Source organism: Thalassophryne amazonica, chromosome 8 (assembly GCF_902500255.1).
Source record: "Thalassophryne amazonica chromosome 8, fThaAma1.1, whole genome shotgun sequence".
Classification (NCBI taxonomy): Eukaryota; Metazoa; Chordata; class Actinopteri; order Batrachoidiformes; family Batrachoididae; genus Thalassophryne; species Thalassophryne amazonica.
The window spans coordinates 109,846,023-109,865,946 of record NC_047110.1 but is presented as its reverse complement, the minus strand read 5'-3'; the positions used below and the strand labels follow the sequence as shown (position 1 = coordinate 109,865,946).

The 19,924-nt window shown below is 44.7% G+C and overlaps 1 protein-coding gene across 1 annotated transcript in view; it reads right to left on the bottom strand.

Annotated features, from left to right (window-relative positions):
- Positions 1 to 2,580: 2,580 nt before the first annotated feature.
- Positions 2,581 to 19,924, bottom strand: part of zcchc14 (zinc finger, CCHC domain containing 14) — a 77,434-nt gene continuing 60,090 nt past the window's right edge. Inside the window, exons 10-13 of the mRNA XM_034177250.1 lie at positions 16,390 to 16,482; positions 7,085 to 7,178; positions 4,411 to 4,563; positions 2,581 to 3,950 (exon numbers count right to left, since the gene is read on the bottom strand). Coding sequence (XP_034033141.1) covers positions 2,740 to 3,950; positions 4,411 to 4,563; positions 7,085 to 7,178; positions 16,390 to 16,482 — 1,551 coding nt within the window. The 3' untranslated portion in view covers positions 2,581 to 2,739. The remainder of the gene's footprint in view (positions 3,951 to 4,410; positions 4,564 to 7,084; positions 7,179 to 16,389; positions 16,483 to 19,924) is intronic.

Here is a 19,924-nt window from a genome sequence, read left to right as displayed (position 1 = left end):
TATATTTTATATATTCTGAACTACACTGTATTTACAATGTACTCCAACAGTCGACTGCTGTAAAATGTATGACTATACATGTTCTATCTGTATAATACTGTTTGCCAATGTTATTTCCTTTAGTCACTTCATTAACCACATTCAGAAATATTGGTAATTTGATACTCATAATGTAATGATGTAATAAAAAATTATTTTAAATAAACAATTTATGTAAAGTTTTCGATGTGTTTAAAGCAGTTCTCTTTGCTAATGTTACAAACTTGTTTTGTTCAGGAGAGAATTTGCAACAATATTATTTGATTTAAGAACTGAAATGATAAAGTTGAAGAGTTGGTTTTATATTAACAAATTGTCACTAAATTGGTCTAAAACTGAAATAATGTTATTTGGAAATTATAAAAAGATGTACATATACAGTTAAATGTACTTGGGGTAAACATAGCATGCGTCAAAGAGAGTTGTTAGGTGTGATTATTGATGACAGAATTAACTGGAAAGCTCATATTCAACATATTCAAAAGAAAACATCCAAAAGTATTGCAGTATTAAATAAGCAAAGCACATTCTTGATGGTAAATAACTACATACTCTGTATTGTATCAGGATCATACCAATCCATTGTTCATTAAATTGAAGATATTAAAACTATCATATGATTTCATTCAAGGCTGTTCAATTGATGTATAAAGCAAAAAATAAGCAATTACCATTTAGAATTCAAGAATATTTTACGCAAAGAGAAGGAATGTATAATTTAAGGGGTTGTATCAAAAACTGCTGGTGCAAGGACAACCAGGAAATGCTTGTGTGTCTCCATTTGTGGTCCTAAAAAATGGAATATTCTACCTGAGAAACTCAAGGAATGTCCAGATATCAACCGGTTCAAATATTTATACAAAGAAATGGTGTTCTCCAGATATGTATTAGATGAAAGTGGTTGAGTTGTGTTGTATGAAGGTGTTACACTTGAACCTTTTCTACTGAAATATGTAGGTGGTAACCAGCTTGTATTGGGAGCTGTTTGGGAAATATTTGTTTTCTTTTAATTGTAATTATGAGCTGCTGCTGTTCAGATTTTGTTTAGAAATGAACGTTTATGAACAGGCACATATGCCTGGTTTGATTTTACTTCATGGAGGGGTGTAGGCGTTGATAAGCTTTGCTTCTGCTTACGCCTTTAGGCACTGTGTACATTTTTTTTTTTCTTACCGTCTTTTTTCTATGACTACTTTGTTTATGAGTTTTGCTATTGTATATGCGTGAGATTTTGTTGCATGCGTGTCTAATAAATTTAATAATTCAACAATTCACCTGGTCACCTATTGAAAATTGAAGTGGCCAGTCTTTTTTTTTCAAGAGTCTAAGGAGTATTTGTGCTGAATTTGGTGCTTAGATCACTATTTGAAGGACTGTTTCAGTTATCTGCTAGACTAATAGAAAAAAAGTTGTTGCACAAATTGTAAAAACAACAAAAAATAATGAGCATTTTCCTTTTCCTTGATAATAGGAACAATAGATAGTTGAAGATCATGGTATGCATTTAAATGACTTCTTCCAAATGTCAACTGCATCACAATGTGGCTAATGGCATTTAGATGAGGAAATGGTTGTAAACTTTAACAAATGGTCATGAACAGAAAATGATTACATGGTGTCAAAAAAAAAATACTTGTTAACTTCGCTTCCCATAAGTTGTGGGAATTTTGGACAGTGGGGTGACTTTGGACACTATGGAAAAATTAGTCATTTGTGTATCTTTTACCAAATCATGTTTTTCCATGTTTTTTCAGAATATTCCTATTAATGTTCTTAAAAAATATTAATAATAATTTGGTGAAGAACTGTTCAAAGTCAATCCAGATTATGATACATGAATATGCATTTAGACAAATAAGGTGAAAGGTGCAAGGAGGCATGATAAACAATCAATTTTTGTCAAGTGTTAAACAAATACTGTTTTAATCATCCATGGATAAGTAGTAAATTCCATTTCACATGGCATCTTCAGTATCTAAGTCAAAACGCCTGACTAAACTTGATTGATTATTGAAAATCCCCAAAATAACAGGGTCCCTCCTAGTGCCTTATTTTATCCTAAATGGCATCTTTAACCATGAAAAAGGTAACTAAGAATGTAATATTTAGGTTTTGAGAGTGTCTTATATAGGAATGCTTCAATGTATAAACTGTTTATAACAAGTTTTAATAGACAGACACTTTAAAAAAACGTGCATCAACAGCATGTTACTTTGGTTACTTCCCTTTTGAAAAGCTTTTTTTTTTTTTTTTTTTAAGAAAAATCAAAAATATTTGTGAAAGTATTTAAAAGTCAATTCCATGCTTTCTATGGTGTTATATTTGAGTTTGAATGTGTTTTTGAAAACAACGTATACTTGATGTATGATGTTATTTTGGGACAGTGGTTCTCAGTAATACTCAAAATTTACACTTGTGAAGAACAATATTTTGTTCGTGGTACTATTGGCTTCCATTTACCAACATTTCACACCCCCGCAGACATAGGTCATGGAATCAAAAAGCTAGAGGGATATTAATTGTATGGTACACTACCTATAATGTGGTCTGAAGTCCCACCACAGGGGGGCAGTGGTTCCCGTCATCTTCAGGGACGTTTTAAATGCGCCGTGGACGTGAACTCTTTGAAACATTCAGATGTTTCAAAGCTCAGGCAGTAAAATGACTGGACTGCCCATTCATTCATTCACTCACACTCACTCACTCACCTTGTTGTGAGTCCATGGGTGGTTGTTTGCAGTCCTCCGCTCGGTGTCCACTGGCACCACAGTTGTAACAGGATACGTTCCCCGCCAGCCTTTTCTGGCCTCCATTTCCCACAATGCCCTGGGGCTGGTAGAAACCAAAGCCCTGCTGTTGGTCATGTGGCACAGGACTGTGGCGATAAAGGGGCGGAGGCACCATCAAAGGGTAGGAGAAAGACGCTGCTCCCGCGCCGCCAGTGCTCGAGGAGGCGATCAGCGGGCCGAGGTGGAGCAGCGGGCCCAGCGTGAAGAGCGACGGTCCGGCTGACAGCGGCTGAAGGTAGCCGGCCGCCGCGTAGCCAGGAAGTGCTCCATATGCTCCGCAGTTCCCCCGGCAACCGCATGAGCTGCAAACACATGCTGGGGGTGTGTGACCTGAGCCTTGATTGACAGTGGAGCAGTCCAGTGGAGCAGAAGGTGTGGAAAGGGAGGGGCTAGAAGTAGGCAGGGGTGCATAGTAACTGTTACCGGGTACTGCTGCCACAGGGACGCTGCTGGCGGCCGCCATCGCGAGAACTCCAGTTCCACCTCCACTGCCAGAGCCCCCAGACTGGGAGCCTGCTTTGGCTGAGGGACAGAAAGAGGTGAAAGACGGGAAGGAGGAGGAAGCAGGTGGGTAGGAATAGCATCCGGATGGTGAGGGCGAGGACGTCGAGGACGAGAGGTGGAAGTGGAGCGGCGGATGGGAGACGTGGTGGACACTGTTGGAAGTGGAGGTAAGAGCAGAACTCGTTTCTACCATCGTTCTCACAGCACCGCCTGCCAGTCCACGACAACCCGCCGAGTCCTGGAGCACAGAGGAGCTGTCTGTATTCAGTCCAGGGATCAGGGTGTCCATCCTGACTCCAATCCCAACGCCGAGCCCCGTACCGAAGCTGGAACTGGGTGCCGGCAGACCCAAACCCAGAGGCTTAGTCCTGTCCTCCGAGCACAGGGGAGGGGGCCTGGGTTTGCGAGGGGAAGTCAGGATCCGTGCTGGGTTTGAGCTGGAAAAGAGCAGGGACTGTGGGTGGAAAGGCGACTGTGGGAGGCCAAAGGTGAGATGGGAGGAGCAAGAAGGCGGAAGAGAGGGAGCCGGTTCGGTTTGAACAGGAAGGACCTGGGCTGTGGGCCGACATGAGCGTTCCTTCTCCGGACCAGCGCCTGCTGCATCTGGACCCGACACACCTGAAACAGACACAGACGACTGAAAGGAAAAAACTACCAACCACTGCAGAGACCTTCTGCACCATTCCAACATTTCCCCAAATAAATAGAGAAATTTAAGAGATGTTCTGTTTCTGTGTTATTTTGCAGATTATCATCCTGTGTGCCGGTGAAGTGGGTACGGTATCAGAATTGGTTCTGTGTGTTTGTGTGTCTGTCTGAACAAGATAACATAAAACAGGAATGTTGCCTGGATGGATATCTCAAGATTATTAACTTTTGGAAAGGATCTAGAAAAGGTCAAGGTCAACAAAAACATGGTGCAAAAAACATTTTGTTATATCTCTGCAAACAATAGGGCTAGAGAAAACAATCTAAAGTTTATATTGATTAGCAAAACATTTGTGATTGAACTATGGATATATCCCCACGTGCACAGCGTGCAGGGTTTGCATGTGAGTAGAAGACGCCTCCTCCTTACGCCTGTGAATGTCTCTGGTCCTGTCCAAGTTTGAGTCGCAGCACAGTGGTGTTCGAGGGGAGCAGGAGGAGCTGGAGTACCCCGAGGACGAGCTGCTGTCTATGGAGACAGGGTGATGGTGGGACACGGTGTCCACTTCCACTCGCAACTCACCTGCAACACAACCAACGTAGCATTGTTCCACAACTTCAAAGAAAAACAGCTGTGTACTTGTACAGACTTGTCACGCACAGTTACAGTGACAAGCTCATTTAGGTTCATTTTGCAGATGGTTTCTTTCATAGGCCTGTTTCCACCACAGGGTTTTGTGACTCCGCTGCAGTGACCACCCCTAAAAAGTGATTTTTCAGAACCTTTTTCAGGGGCGAGGGAAGTCCCTGCTGGTGATATGTACTTTATAGCTGATTGTTCGAATTGCTGCACGAGAAAGTGGCATTAAAAATGGAGGTAAAGTCTGTGTCACACTATGACAGACAGAGCAAACTGATTCATTACGTATTTAAATAGTTTGCCCGATGGCAAAATTGTGTAATCCGTCGGTCTCTCATGAATTTGGGGCTCTGGTGGACATATGGTGTCACATTTCCACTAGCAACAAAGAGCTGCATTCAGGAGAACAATTTTTATGGTTTTCAGACACATATATACTCAACAAAAATATAAACGCCACTTTTGGTTTTGCTCCATTTTGTATGAGATGAACTCAACGATCTAAAACTTTTTCCACATACACAATATCACCATTTCCCTCAAATACGGTGCACAAACCAGTCTAAATCTGTGATAGTGAGTACTCTCCTTTGCTGAGATATCCATCCCACCTCACACGGTGTGCCATATCAAGAGGCTGATTAGACACCATGATTGTGCACAGGTGTGCCTTAGACTGCCCACAATAAAAGGCCACTCGAAGGTGCAGTTTTGTTTTATTGGGGGGGGATACCAGTCAGTATCTGGTGTGACCACCATTTGCCTCATGCGTGCACACATCTCCTTCGCATCATCCGTGAAGAGAACACCTCTCCAAAGTGCCAAACAGCGCGAATGTGAGCATTTGCCCACTCAATAAATCGGATTACGACGACAGAACTGGAGTCAGGTCGAGACCCCGATGAGGACGACGAGCATGCAGATGATAGCTTCCCTGAGACAGGTTTGTGCAGAAATTCTTTGGTTATGCAAACCGATTGTTTCAGCAGCCCTGTCCGAGTGTGGCTGGTCCTCAGACGATCTTGGAGGTGAACATGCTGGATGTGGAGGTCCTGGGCTGGTGTGGTTACACGTGGTCTGCGGTTGTGAGGCTGGTTGGATGTACTGCGAATTCTCTGAAACGCCTTTGGGGGCGGCTTATGGGAGAGAAATGAACATTCAATACACGAGCAACAGTTCTGGTTGACATTCCTTCGCGTCAGCATGCCAATTGCAACGCTCCCTCAATCTTGCGACATCTGTGGCATTGTGCTGTGTGATAAAACTGCACCTTTCAGAGTGGCCTTTTATTGTGGGCAGTCTAAGGCACACCTGTGCACTAATCATGGTGTCTAATCAGCATCTTGATATGGCACACCTGTGAGGTGGGATTGATTATCTCAGCAAAGGAGAAGTGCTCACTATCAAAGATTTAGACTGGTTTGTGCACAGTATTTGAGAGAATGGTGATATTGTATATGTGGAAAAAGTTTAGATCTTTGAGTTCATCTCATACAAAATGGGAGCAAAACCAAAAGTGTTGCGTTTATATTTTTGTTGAGTGTACACTGCTGGGGGAAGCTGGTTTCAGCAGGATTCGCCAAGGTGTTAACACAAATGTGTACAAGAATCAATAATCTCTGTGCACCTTCTCACCAGACATCTGGCTGGGCACTCTGAGGTACAGAGTTTAAAAAAAGATTAAAAGCTTTGCAGCCAACACTGTCTTGTTCTTCAGTTCTGACCTGGAACCGCTGCACATTCCTTTCTCCACTTGTGCAAATTCATACTCTGCGTCAGAGCTTTGGCCAATCAGAAGCTCCAGTCTGAAGCATCAGACAGCCAGAGGATATGAACACATGAGTGTCATAAAAGTAAATACCAAGGCGAGGAACAAATGGTAAACAGGCAGGCAGCGGGAAAGCTCTCTGCATGATGTCCCGCTCAACATTTTAAGCAAACGCAAACTTTTTGACTGACTCTGTGGACATCAGCCGACAAGGAACTTATTTTGCAGATGTGAAAAGGACTTTTGTATGACAAAAAGGACACAAACAGAAATCCCAAATTCTTATCAGTTCCTCTTAACATTCGTTGATCGGCCATGGTGTGACGTGAGCTTAAGCAGAAACAAGCAGAGAACAACAATGGAGAGAAAAGGTGACAGATGGAAGGCAAAGAGATCCAGGCGAACGGATCATGTCCAGTGAGGATTTGAATCTTGAGAAGGAATACAAATATTGAATCCTAGCAATGTTAGCAATCAAAATTGACTTTTTGCCTTACAACTTTGTTTAAGGTTAAAGTTTACTTGCTAGCTAGGCATCAGTAGCACTAGCCGGGTGGGTTTCATAGCAGTCAAGACACAACAGCGAGGCCAGTTACTGCGCGTTCCTGTAAATGTTCGCAAACGTTCCTGCGGCACAAACGGGCCTAATGTGCGTGTAAATGCAAACAAAACGGGTGTTACTCTGGGTTTTATCACCTGCAGTGGTGTGTAGAGTGGGTTGAGGGTCCCACATGACTGAAGGTGTTATTCTGGCAATGCCGCTGCAGGACCGCTTCTCCATTTTCCATCTCTCTGCTGCACAAACACAAACACTCACAAATTTAATTCACACAACTGGAAGAAAAAACACAAAATCAGATTTACATGGAAACACAATGCTTCAGACTTTTGCACAATTTTGTTTACTGCTTAAAAGCTCACTGAATGTCCAAAAACATAAGAACAATACTGAAACCACATGACCTTTGAAAATGCTGCATTTTTTAAAATTTAAATTTTGCATGCACAGGATCACTCAGAACTCACTCCTGAACTTTTGTCAGATGCTTGCAAAAGAGCAATTTGTTGTTTATAATTATATTTATAAGAGAGAAAATGCTTTGCATTTTGTTTTGCTGAATTCTCAGAGTGTATCACCAGATAACAAGCAGGTAGTATCACTCTACTGACAGCAGGGGGAGACATCATCTACCATCTCTGACCCTCTTCTGCAAACATCTGCTTGTCCCCATCATGGAAAACCACTGCAGGAACTTTCCATTTTCTGAGTCTCCTGTAGGCATGCACACACATGCACTCCGTCTCCTGCCCAGCGTGTCAATACGTGAGACAGAAACATGATCGAAAGATAATAACGAGAGCAGGATTTGTGGTGTGTGGAAGACTCCAGGCACAGTTACATGCATGCTCATGTTGTTGGCAGCTTATCTCACCTGAATCGCCTTTGGGCGGTTAACCATTGACGCCGTACGAGCTGTTACAATGCACACTGGCTGTAAATATCAACAGCCATTCAGCATGTTTGTTAACTGGCAATAAGACAAAACAGCAGCCAAATTCACTGCGCACATGAATCTACGAGTCAAATCAGCGGGGAATTAAATTAGCTGGTTAACCACTGACAAAAATAGATCATCTCAGTAATGGTGTCAGTGTTTGAGTCACGTGTTCGAGTCACTAAAGTGTATTAATACAAGTGATATGAGACTTCCTGCTCATTTTAATGCTGCAACATTTCTCATTCTGCATTATTGAGTAAAAGTGTCAAATATAAAGTTTTATTTCTCATCTAAAAATATATACAATTTTTTAAACGGCAGTTTTGTGACAAAAATTGACAATATATTTGAATAATTTTTTAAGGTTTTTAGTGACCAAATTTTGAGAATCAAGATTTCTGATTTCATCCCCCAGCCCCAAAAAAACACTTTTGCACCACTGCAGAAGTATGCACTCGACTGAGTGAGCTAATTTTAGTCAAGTACTAAGCACGATGATGAGGAAAAATGAGATGTGAAATTTTAGAGTGAAGGGAGATGATGAATATCATCAGCGCATATGCCCCACAGTCAGCTTGTGAGATGAAGATGTCTGGAGTGAGTTAATGAGGGTGGTAGAGAGTGAACCGAAGCATGAAAGAGTGGTGATAGGAACGACTCCAATGGGCATGTTGGTGAAAGGAACAGAGGTGATGAGGAAGTAATGGTATCAAGGATAGGAATGTGGAAAGACAGATGGCAGCAACTTCTGCAAAAAGACTGAAAATGGCTGACAATCAAATCAAATCAATTTTATTTATATAGCGCCAAATCACAACAAACAGTTGCCCCAAGGCACCTTATACTGTAAGGCAAGACCATACAATAATTACGGAAAAACCCCAACGGTCAAAACGACCCCCTGTGAGCAAGCACTTGGCAACAGTGGGAAGGAAAAACTCCCTTTTAACAGGAAGAAACCTCCAGCAGACCCAGGCTCAGGGAGGGGCAGTCCTTCTACTGGGACTGGTTGGGGCTGAGGGAGAGAACCAGGAAAAAGACATGCTGTGGAGGGAGCAGAGATCAATCACTAATGATTAAATGCAGAGTGGTGCATACAGAGCAAAAAGAGAAAGAAACACTCAGTGCATCAGTGGAACCCCCCAGCAGTCTAAGTCTATAGCAGCAAAACTAAGGGATGGTTCAGGGTCACCTGATCCAGCCCTAACTATAAGCTTTAGCAAAAGGAAAGTTATAGCCTAATCTTAAAAGTAGAGAGGGTGTCTGTCTCCCTGATCTGAATTGGGAGCTGGTTCCACAGGAGAGGAGCCTGAAAGCTGAAGGCTCTGCCTCCCATTCTACTCTTACAAACCCTACTCTTACAAACCCTGTTCTCCTCCTTCTTGAAGAAGGAGGAGAACAGGGTGACATACCTCAACAAAATATAATGCAACACTTTTGGTTTTGCTCCCATTTTGTATGAGATGAGACTCAAAGATCTAAAACTTTTCCACATACACAATATCACCATTTCCCTCAAATATTGTTCACAACCAGTCTAAATCTGTGATAGTGAGCACTTTCTCCTTTGCTGAGATAATCCATCCCACCTCACAGGTGGTGCCATATCAAATGCTGATTAGACACCATGATTAGTGCACAGGTGTGCCTTAGACTGCCCACAATAAAAGGCCACTCTGGAAAGGTGCAGTTTGTTTTATTGGGGGGGGATACCAGTCAGTATCTGGTGTGACACACATTTGCCTCATGCAGTGCAACACATCTCCTTCGCATAGATTTGATCAGGTTGTCATTGTGGCCTGTGGAATGTTGGTCCACTCCTCTTCAATGGCTGTGCGAAGTTGCTGGATATTGGCAGGAACTGGTACCACGCTGTTGTATACGGCGGTCCGGAGCATCCAAACATGCTCAATGGGTGACATGTCCAGTGAGTATGCCGGCCATGCAAGAACTGGGACATTTTCAGCTTCCAAGAAGTGTGTACAGATCCTTGCAACATGGGCCGTGCATTATCCTGCTGCAACATGAGTGATGTTCTTGGATGTATGGCACAACAATGGGCCTCAGATCTCGTCACGATATTCTGTGCATTCAAAATGCCATCAATAAAAATGCACCTGTGTTCTTCATCCATAACAGACGCCTGCCCATACCATAACCCACCACCACCATGGCCACTCGATCCACAACATTGACATCAGAAAACCGCTCACCACACAACGCCACACACGCTGGCTGCCATCTGCCCCTGGACAGTGTGAACTGGGATTCATCCGTGAAGAGAACACCTCTCAACATGCCAAACGCCAGTGAATGTGAGCATTTGCCCACTCAAGTCGGTTACGACGATGACTGGAGTCAGGTCGAGACCCCGATGAGGACGACGAGCATGCAGATGAGCTTCCCTGAGACGGTTTCTGACAGAATTCTTTGGTTATGCAAACCGATTGTTTCAGCAGCTGCCTGAGTGGCTGGTCTCAGACGATCTTGGAGGTGGAACATGCTGGATGTGGAGGTCCTGGGCTGGTGTGGTTACACGTGGTCTGCGGTTGTGAGGCTGGTTGGATGTGCTGCCAAAATTCTCTGAAACGCCTTTGTAGACGGCTTATGGTAGAGAAATAACATTCAATACACAAGGCAACAGCTCTGGTTGACATTCCTGCTGTCAGCATGCCAATTGCACGCTCCCTCAAAATCTTGCGACATCTGCGGCATTGTGCTGTGTGATAAAACTGCACCTTTCAGAGTGGCCTTTTATTGTGGGCAGTCTAAGGCACACCTGTGCACTAATCATGGTGTCTAATCAGCATCTTGATATGGCACACCTGTGAGGTGGGTTGGATTATCTCAGCAAAGGAGAAGTGCTCACTATCACAGATTAGACTGTTTGTGAACAATATTTGAGGGAAATGGTGATATTGTGTATGTGGAAAACATTTTAGATCTTTGAGTTCATCTCATACAAAATGGGAGCAAAACCAAAAGTGTTGCGTTTATATTTTTGTTGAGTGTATAAGAGTGGAGGAAGATGCACACAGATGGACTACATTCATTGTAGGTGATCCAAGCTAAAAGAAATTAGAGACTCTAAGATGGGGGCAGGAGAGAGTGTAGCCAGACAGCATAGGATGGTGGTTTGTAGGACGACATTAGAGGTGAAAAAGGAGAGTGAGAGCTCAACAAAGGATGAGGAGGAAAGAGAGAGGCACTGGATGGAGGGTTAGCAATTTTTGACAACTGGAAAAGTACTGCAGATGTGGTGAAGTGAGACAGCTAGGACGGTACTGGATGTGACATCTGGACAATGGACGAAAGACAAGGAGATGTGGTGGTGGAATGAGATGTCCAGGAAGCATAAGGAGAAAGACGTTAATGAAAAGAATTGGTATAGTCAGAGAAATGAGAAAGTAGACAGGAGTGCAAGGAGATGTGTTGTAAGGTGGCAAAGGTTATGGAAAAGGCCTACAGTGAGCTGTACAAGATGTTAAACAGTAAGGAAGGAGAAAAGGAGTTATACTGATTGGCCAGACAAAAGGAAAAAGTTGTAAAGTATGTGCAGCAGGTTAGGGTGGTAAAAGATGCAGATAGTAATGTGCCGACAAGCGAGGAGAGTGTGTTGAGAAGGTGGAGGGAATATTTTGAGGAGCTAATGAATGAAGAAAATGAGAGTGTTGTGTGGGCCGCCAGAAGAGGAGGTACTGCTGGCCCACCACCAGAGGGCGCCCTGCCTGAAGTGCGGGCTTCAGGCACGAGAGGGCGCTGCCGCCACGGACACAACCGGGAGTGACAGCTGTCACACATCAACTCATGACAGCTGTCACCCATCTTCATTTCATCACTCCATAAAAGCCGGATGTCATCTCCACCTCGCTGCCCGAGATATCATCTACCTGTGAGGTAATTCTCTGCTAAACTGAAAACACTGACTAATAGTCTGAACTTCTTTGCAGCCGTTTTCCTGTAAGTGTTTCCTTATCTGTGGGATTGGCGTTTGGTGTGATCAGCGACGGCTTCGCTTCACACCCCAACCAGATAAGTGGTTAGACAGGAGCTGCACATGTGTGTGATTAGAGGTGGAGGTGACTTTCCACCTTCTGACTGTTTTTGTTACTGGGTGTGCACACACCCACATCTCACTGTTTGTGCTCCTCGACAGCAGTACCAGATCCGACAGTCGGGGATGGTGATCACCTGGGAATTCAGGACTTGGCGGCTCCAGTATTCTCCGGGTTCTGTGGCGGTGGAAATCGTGTGGTTCCGGCTCTTCTCAGGACAGACATCTTCTATCCTCAAGCCTGCCCACACGTCACCTTGGTGTATTGACTGCTGTCAGATTCTGTGATTGTCTGTATCATCGTTGTGCACATTCACACATTAAATTGTTACCTTTGGCTCATCTATTGACCGTTCATTTGCGCCCCCTGTTGTGGGTCCATGTCACTACACTTTCCCCAACAGGATATCTCGGCCAACGTCATGGCTCCCGAGGGGCATCAACCATCTGTTGGACAACCAATGGAAGAGCAGGGTGCACAGGCGTCGGCTGGAGGCGCGATTGGTGAGTTGCAGCATATCCTCACCGCCTTTATCACTCGGATGGACCTGATGACCGAGCAAAACATCCTTAATCGCAGGACGGAGGCTCTCACCGCGCAGGTGGAAGCGCGTGCTCAGGGCGCTGCTGCAGCTCCTCCTCCTGCCGACCCGGTGCCGAATACAGACATTCTACTGGTCATTCACGACCCCCCCCACCATCCCCTGAAGCATACATAAGCCCCCCAGAGCCGTACGGAGGTTGTGTGGAGACGTGCGCGGACTTTCTTATGCAGTGTTCGCTCGTCTTTGCACAGCGTCCTGTGATGTACGCGTCTGACACCAGTAAGGTGGCTTACGTGATTAATTTGCTTCGAGGTGAGGCACGCGCTTGGGCTACAGCGCTTTGGGAACAAGGTTCACGGCTCCTTGCCTCTTATACTGGGTTTGTGAGGGAGCTCATAACTGTTTTGATCACACCCAACAGAGGCGAAACCGCGTCTACCGTGCTGCTGTCAATGAGACAGGGGCATCAGAGCGCAGCCGAATATGCAGTCGACTTCCGCATCACGGCTGCGAGATCCGGCTGGAATATGACTGCGCTCCGCGCTGCCTTCATAAACGGACTGTCCGTCGGTCCTGAAGGAGCACCTGGTGGCTAAGGAGGAAGTGCGGGATTTGGCTGAGCTTATCGATTTGGTTATACGATTGGACAATCGGTTAGAAGAATGCCGACGGGAGCGAGGCGAAGGGCATGGTCAGGCACAAGCCGTCCCTCTTCCTCCCGGGTCCGAAAGAGAGCCGTCTTCCCACGCTCCACAGCCACAGCGCTCCGTGTGGCTACAGCTCCCCCTGCTGACGATGCTAGGGACATGAGCAGGGCCACATTCAGACAAAGGAGGCTGGTCCGCGGGGAGTGCTTTGTCTGCGGCTCGAGTGAGCATCAGCAGAGAGTCTGCCCCAAACAGTCAAAACACAAAACGCCCGCCCTTAGAGACTGGGCTGAGGGGGGGTTAAAACATTCACGTGGGTCATACACATCTTTCAACACGACTCCCAGTTACAATCCTGAGTGGGGATTTAACCCTTCAAGCCCCAGCACTGGTGGACACGGGGTCAGAAGAGAATCTGCTGGATAGCAGATGGGCAAGGGAGGTAGGGCTCCCTCTGGTTGCGCTTTCTTCACCAGTGAAGGTGCGAGCACTAGATGGCACTCTTCTCCCTTTATCACACACAAGACACTACCTGTAACCCTGGTAGTGTCTGGGAATCACCAGGAGGAGATTGAGTTTTTGTAACTCCTTCTACCTCCCGCGTGATTTTGGGCTTCCCATGGATGATTAAACACAATCCCCGGATTGATTGGCCGTCTGGGGTTGTGGCTCAGTGGAGCGAAACCTGCCACCGGAATTGTTTATGATCCTCGGTTCTTCCCGGTGTAAACGCTAATGAGGAGGTTAAAGTCCCTCCCAATCTGACGGCGGTGCCGGTTGAGTACCACGATCTTGCTGATGTCTTCCGCAAGGATCTGGCGCTCACCCTTCCCCCGCACCGTCCGTACGATTGTGCCATTGATTTGGTCCCGGGCGTTGAGTTCCCGTCCAGCAGGCTGTACAATCTCTCACGTCCCGAGCACGAATCAATGGAGACCTACATCCGGGACTCATTAGCTGCCGGGCTGATCCGGAATTCCACCTCCCCGATGGGTGCAGGTTTCTTTTTTGTGGGCAAGAAAGATGGCGGACTCTGTCCATGCATTGATTACAGGGGGCTGAACGACATAACGGTTCGTAATCGATACCCTTTACCCCTGTTGGATTCAGTGTTCACGCCCCTGCATGGAGCCCAAATTTTCACCAAACTGGACCTCAGGAATGCGTACCACCTGGTTCGGATCCGGAGGGAGACGAATGGAAGACGGCATTCAACACCCCATTAGGTCATTTTGAGTACCTGGTCATGCCGTTCGGCCTCACTAACGCCCCCGCGACGTTCCAAGCTTTGGTTAATGACGTCTTGCGGGACTTCCTGCACCGATTCGTCTTCGTATATCTGGATGACATACTCATCTTTTCCCCGGACCCTGAGACTCATGTCCAGCATGTACGTCAGGTCCTGCAACGGTTGTTGGAGAACCGGCTGTTTGTGAAGGGTGAGAAGTATGAGTTTCACCGCACCTCTTTGTCCTTCCTGGGGTTCATCATCTCCTCCAACTCCGTCGCCCCTGATCCGGCCAAGGTTGCAGCGGTGAGAGATTGGCCCCAACCAACAAGCCATAGGAAGCTGCAACAGTTCCTCGGCTTTGCAAATTTCTACAGGAGGTTCATTAAGGGCTACAGTCAGGTAGTTAGCCCCCTGACAGCCCTGACCTCTCCAAAAGTCCCCTTCACCTGGTCGGATCGGTGCGAAGCCGCGTTAAAGGAGTTGAAACGCCGGTTCTCGTCTGCACCAGTTCTGGTGCAGCCCGACCCTAGCCGCCAGTTCGTGGTTGAAGTGGACGCCTCTGACTCAGGGATGGGAGCCGTGCTATCCCAGAGCGGAGAGACCGATAAGGTTCTTCACCCGTGTGCATACTTTTCTCGCAGGTTGACCCCAGCTGAACGGAACTATGACGTCGGCAATCGAGAACTCCCTGCGGTGAAAGAGGCGCTTGAGGAGTGGAGACACCTGTTGGAGGGAGCGTCTGTGCCGTTCACAGTTTTCACTGACCATCGGAACCTGGAGTATATCAGGACCGCCAAGCGGCTGAACCCCAGGCAAGCCCGCTGGTCACTGTTCTTCGGGCGTTTTGACTTCCGAATCACCTACCACCCCCGGGACCAAGAACCAGAGATCGGATGCCTTGTCCCGGGTGCATGAAGATGAGGTCAAGACTGAGCTGTCGGATCCACTGGAGCCCATCATTACGGAGTCCACTATCGTGGCCACCCTCACCTGGATGTGGAGAAGACTGTCCGGGAGGCCCTGGCACGGAGCCGGGCCAACTTGATTGTTGTGGGTCCGTGTCACTACACTTTCCCCAACAGAGAGAGAGAAAAGACTGGATAATGTGGAGAGAGTAAGTCAGGAAGTACAAGGGGTTAGTAAAGATGAAGTTAGGGAAGCTATGAAGAGGATGGAGAGAGGATAGGCAGTTGGTCCAAATGACATTCCAGTGGAGGCATGGAAATGTAGGAGAGATGGCAGTGGAGATTCTAACCAGATTGTTGAATAAAACCTTGGAAAGTGAGATGATATCTGAGGAGTGGAGCTAACAAAAATACAGGAGGAGGCAGAGCTGAAGATGTTGCAATCTTCTTTGAGAGTAATGAAGATGGACAGGATGAAGAATGAGTATATCGGGGGGTGGCACAGGTAGGACACTTTGGAGACAGTTAGAGAGGTGAGATTGAGGTCTGGACACAGGGTATTTTGGGAGAAGGATGCTGAGGATGGGGTCACCAGGCATGAGGAGAAGAGGGAAGCCAAAGAGGAGGTTTATGGATGTGCTGAGCGAAGACGTGGGTGGTTGGTGTGACAGAGAAAGATACAGAGGACAGGGTGAGGATGAGACTGAGACTAATAATCTGCTGCAGCGCCCCCTAATGGGAGCAGCTGAAAGAAGATGTAGTATGTCATCATTTCAAATAAATTATGCTCCCTGCTCAGGCCGACTTGTCAGAATGGTATTTTAAAACACAACAGGTCAAAACATTTCAATAATTAAAAAGAAGAAAAAAAAAAATCTAACGAAAAAACCTGCTAAAACTCCGAAAAAACATGAACAATTTCCTAATTTTTTTTATGCCACATCAATGCGGCGTGGCTGTTAAAAAAATATTGTAACACTTCTGTTGCACCTGCTATTGTAATCATTTTCCAGTAGTGACCAGTTATTACAATAGTGACTGTAACACACCCTCAATCTAGCCAAAAAAAAAAAAAAAAAAAAAAGACCCACAAATACTGGATGATAGTTTATCAGATTACTAACTTCTGCAGCTCCAGCTGAGTCTTCAGTTTCTTCTTTGCTCCTTGTGTCAAGTCATACTTGTCCAGGTCTTCTTCTGTCAGTCCTAAAAACTGGGTTCAGTGATAAAAAAAAATAAATAAATATATTATATATATATATATATATATATATAAAAGGTTTAATAAACAAAAACATGTCAATTTATTAACACTGACAAGAAAGTGCCTCCAGCGTGCTGGTTTTTGGAGAAGGTTATTTTCCCAAAGAAAAAACAAGAATTCATCAATCAAATACCATAAAATTTTAAACAAAACCAAGTAGAAAACCAAGTGATGTGTTGGAGCGTTCTTTTGTTTTTGACAGCTCTTGCTTGCCTCTACTGGTGGTTGGCTCTCACTGCGGTATTGTATCACTTCCTGTTCCGGAGCACAGCGGTGTTTTGCTGTATCTGTTAGCTGTTTAATCTGCGCAGTTAGATTGATCTAGTTAACTAGATAACGATTTGTTTCACAGTGTAATCTTCATGTGCCTTAACTAAAGCACTCCCTCTGCTGAATCACCTCTAAATTATTTACACGTCATTCACTTTGTGTGTTTTTAGGAATCCGCTAGCTTAGCGCAGCTACTAGCTCTTAGCCGGTTTAGCATGGCGGCTTCTCCTGTCTCTCCTGCACTTTTCTGCTCTGGGTGTGAAATGTTTAGTTATTCCTCGGCCTCCTTTAGCAGTAATGGTACTTGTAATAAGTGTAGTTTATTCGTAGCTTTGGAGGCCAGGATGGGCGAATTGGAGACTCGGCTCCGCACCGTTGAAAATTCTACAGTTAGCCAGGCCCCTGTAGTCGGTGCGGACCAAGGTAGCTTAGCCGCGTTAGTTTCCTCTGGCAGATCCCGAGCAGCTGGGAAAGCAGGCCGGACTGGGTGACTGTGAGGAGGAAGCGTAGTTCTAAACAGAAGCCCCGTGTACACCGCCAGCCCGTTCACATTTCTAACCGTTTTTCCCCAATCGACGACACACCCGCCGAGGATCAAACTCTGGTTATTGGCGACTCTGTTTTGAGAAATGTGAAGTTAGCGACACCAGCAACCATAGTCAATTGTCTTCTGTGGGCCAGAGCAGGCGACATTGAAGGAAATTTGAAACTGCTGGCTAAGGCTAAGCGTAAATTTGGTAAGATTGTAATTCACGTCAGCAGTAATGACACCCGGTTACGCCAATCGGAGGTCACTAAACTTAACATTGAATCGGTGTGTAACTTTGCAAAAACAATGTCGGACTCTGTTGTTTTCTCTGGGCCCCTCCCCAATCGGACCGGGAGTGACATGTTTAGCCGCATGTTCTCCTTGAATTGCTGGCTGTCTGAGTGGTGTCCAAAAAATGAGGTGGGCTTCATAGATAATTGGCAAAGCTTCTGGGGAAAACCTGGTCTTGTTAGGAGAGAAAAATCTATTTAAGCATAAAAATTCAAAGAGAAAAAATAATATAGCACCCACCCACCACTTTAATCATATCTTAGATCTTGTTCTGACTTATGGTATGGAAATTGAAGACTTAACAGTATTCCCTGAAAACTCCCTTCTGTCTGATCATTTCTTAATAACATTTACATTTACTCTGATGGACTACCCAGCAGTGGGGAATAAGTTTCATTACACTAGAAGTCTTTCAGAAAGCGCTGTAACTAGGTTTAAGGATATGATTCCTTCTTTATGTTCTCTAATGCCATATACCAACACAGTGCAGAGTAGCTACCTAAACTCTGTAAGTGAGATAGAGTATCTTGTCAATAGTTTTACATCCTCATTGAAGACAACTTTGGATGCTGTAGCTCCTCTGAAAAAGAGAGCTTTAAATCAGAAGTGCCTGACTCCGTGGTATAACTCACAAACTCGCAGCTTAAAGCAGATAACCCATAAGTTGGAGAGGAAATGGCGTCTCACTAATTTAGAAGATCTTCACTTAGCCTGGAAAAAGAGTCTGTTGCTCTATAAAAAAGCCCTCCGTAAAGCTAGGACATCTTACTACTCATCACTAATTGAAGAAAATAAGAACAACCCCAGGTTTCTTTTCAGCACTGTAGCCAGGCTGACAAAGAGTCAGAGCTCTATTGAGCCGAGTATTCCTTTAACTTTAACTAGTAATGACTTCATGACTTTCTTTGCTAATAAAATTTTAACTATTAGAGAAAAAATTACTCATAACCATCCCAAGACGTATCGTTATCTTGGCTGCTTTCAGTGATGCCGGTATTTGGTTAGACTCTTTCTCTCAGATTGTTCTGTCTGAGTTATTTTCATTAGTTACTTCATCCAAACCATCAACATGTCTATTAGACCCCATTCCTACCAGGCTGCTCCAGGAAGCCCTACCATTATTTAATGCTTCGATCTTAAATATGATCAATCTATCTTTATTAGTTGGCTATGTACCACAGGCTTTTAAGGTGGCAGTAATTAAACCATTACTTAAAAAGCCATCACTTGACCCAGCTATCTTAGCTAATTATAGGCCAATCTCCAACCTTCCTTTTCTCTCAAAAAGTCTTGAAAGGGTAGTTGTAAAACAGCTAACTGATCATCTGCAGAGGAATGGTCTATTTGAAGAGTTTCAGTCAGGTTTTAGAATTCATCATAGTACAGAAACAGCATTAGTGAAGGTTACAAATGATCTTCTTATGGCCTCAGACAGTGGACTCATCTCTGTGCTTGTTCTGTTAGACCTCAGTGCTGCTTTTGATACTGTTGACCATAAAATTTTATTACAGAGATTAGAGCATGCCATAGGTATTAAAGGCACTGCGCTGCGGTGGTTTGAATCATATTTATCTAATAGATTACAATTTGTTCATGTAAATGGGGAATCTTCTTCACAGACTAAGGTTAATTATGGAGTTCCACAAGGTTCTGTGCTAGGACCAATTTTATTCACTTTGCTTCCCTTAGGCAGTATTATTAGACGGCATTGCTTAAATTTTCATTGTTACGCAGATGATACCCAGCTTTATCTATCCATGAAGCCAGAGGACACACACCAATTAGCTAAACTGCAGGATTGTCTTACAGACATAAAGACATGGATGACCTCTAATTTCCTGCTTTTAAACTCAGATAAAACTGAAGTTATTGTACTTGGCCCCACAAATCTTAGAAACATGGTGTCTAACCAGATCCTTACTCTGGATGGCATTACCCTGACCTCTAGTAATACTGTGAGAAATCTTGGAGTCATTTTGATCAGGATATGTCATTCAAAGCGCATATTAAACAAATATGTCGGACTGCTTTTTTGCATTACGCATATCTCTAAAATTAGAAAGGTTTTGTCTCAGAGTGATGCTGAAAAACTAATTCATGCATTTATTTCCTCTAGGCTAGACTATTGTAATTCATTATTATCAGGTTGTCCTAAAAGTTCCCTGAAAAGCCTTCAGTTAATTCAAAATGCTGCAGCTAGGAGTACTAACGGGGACTAGAAGGAGAGAGCATATCTCACCCATATTGGCCTCTCTTCATTGGCTTCCTGTTAATTCTAGAATAGAATTTAAAATTATTCTT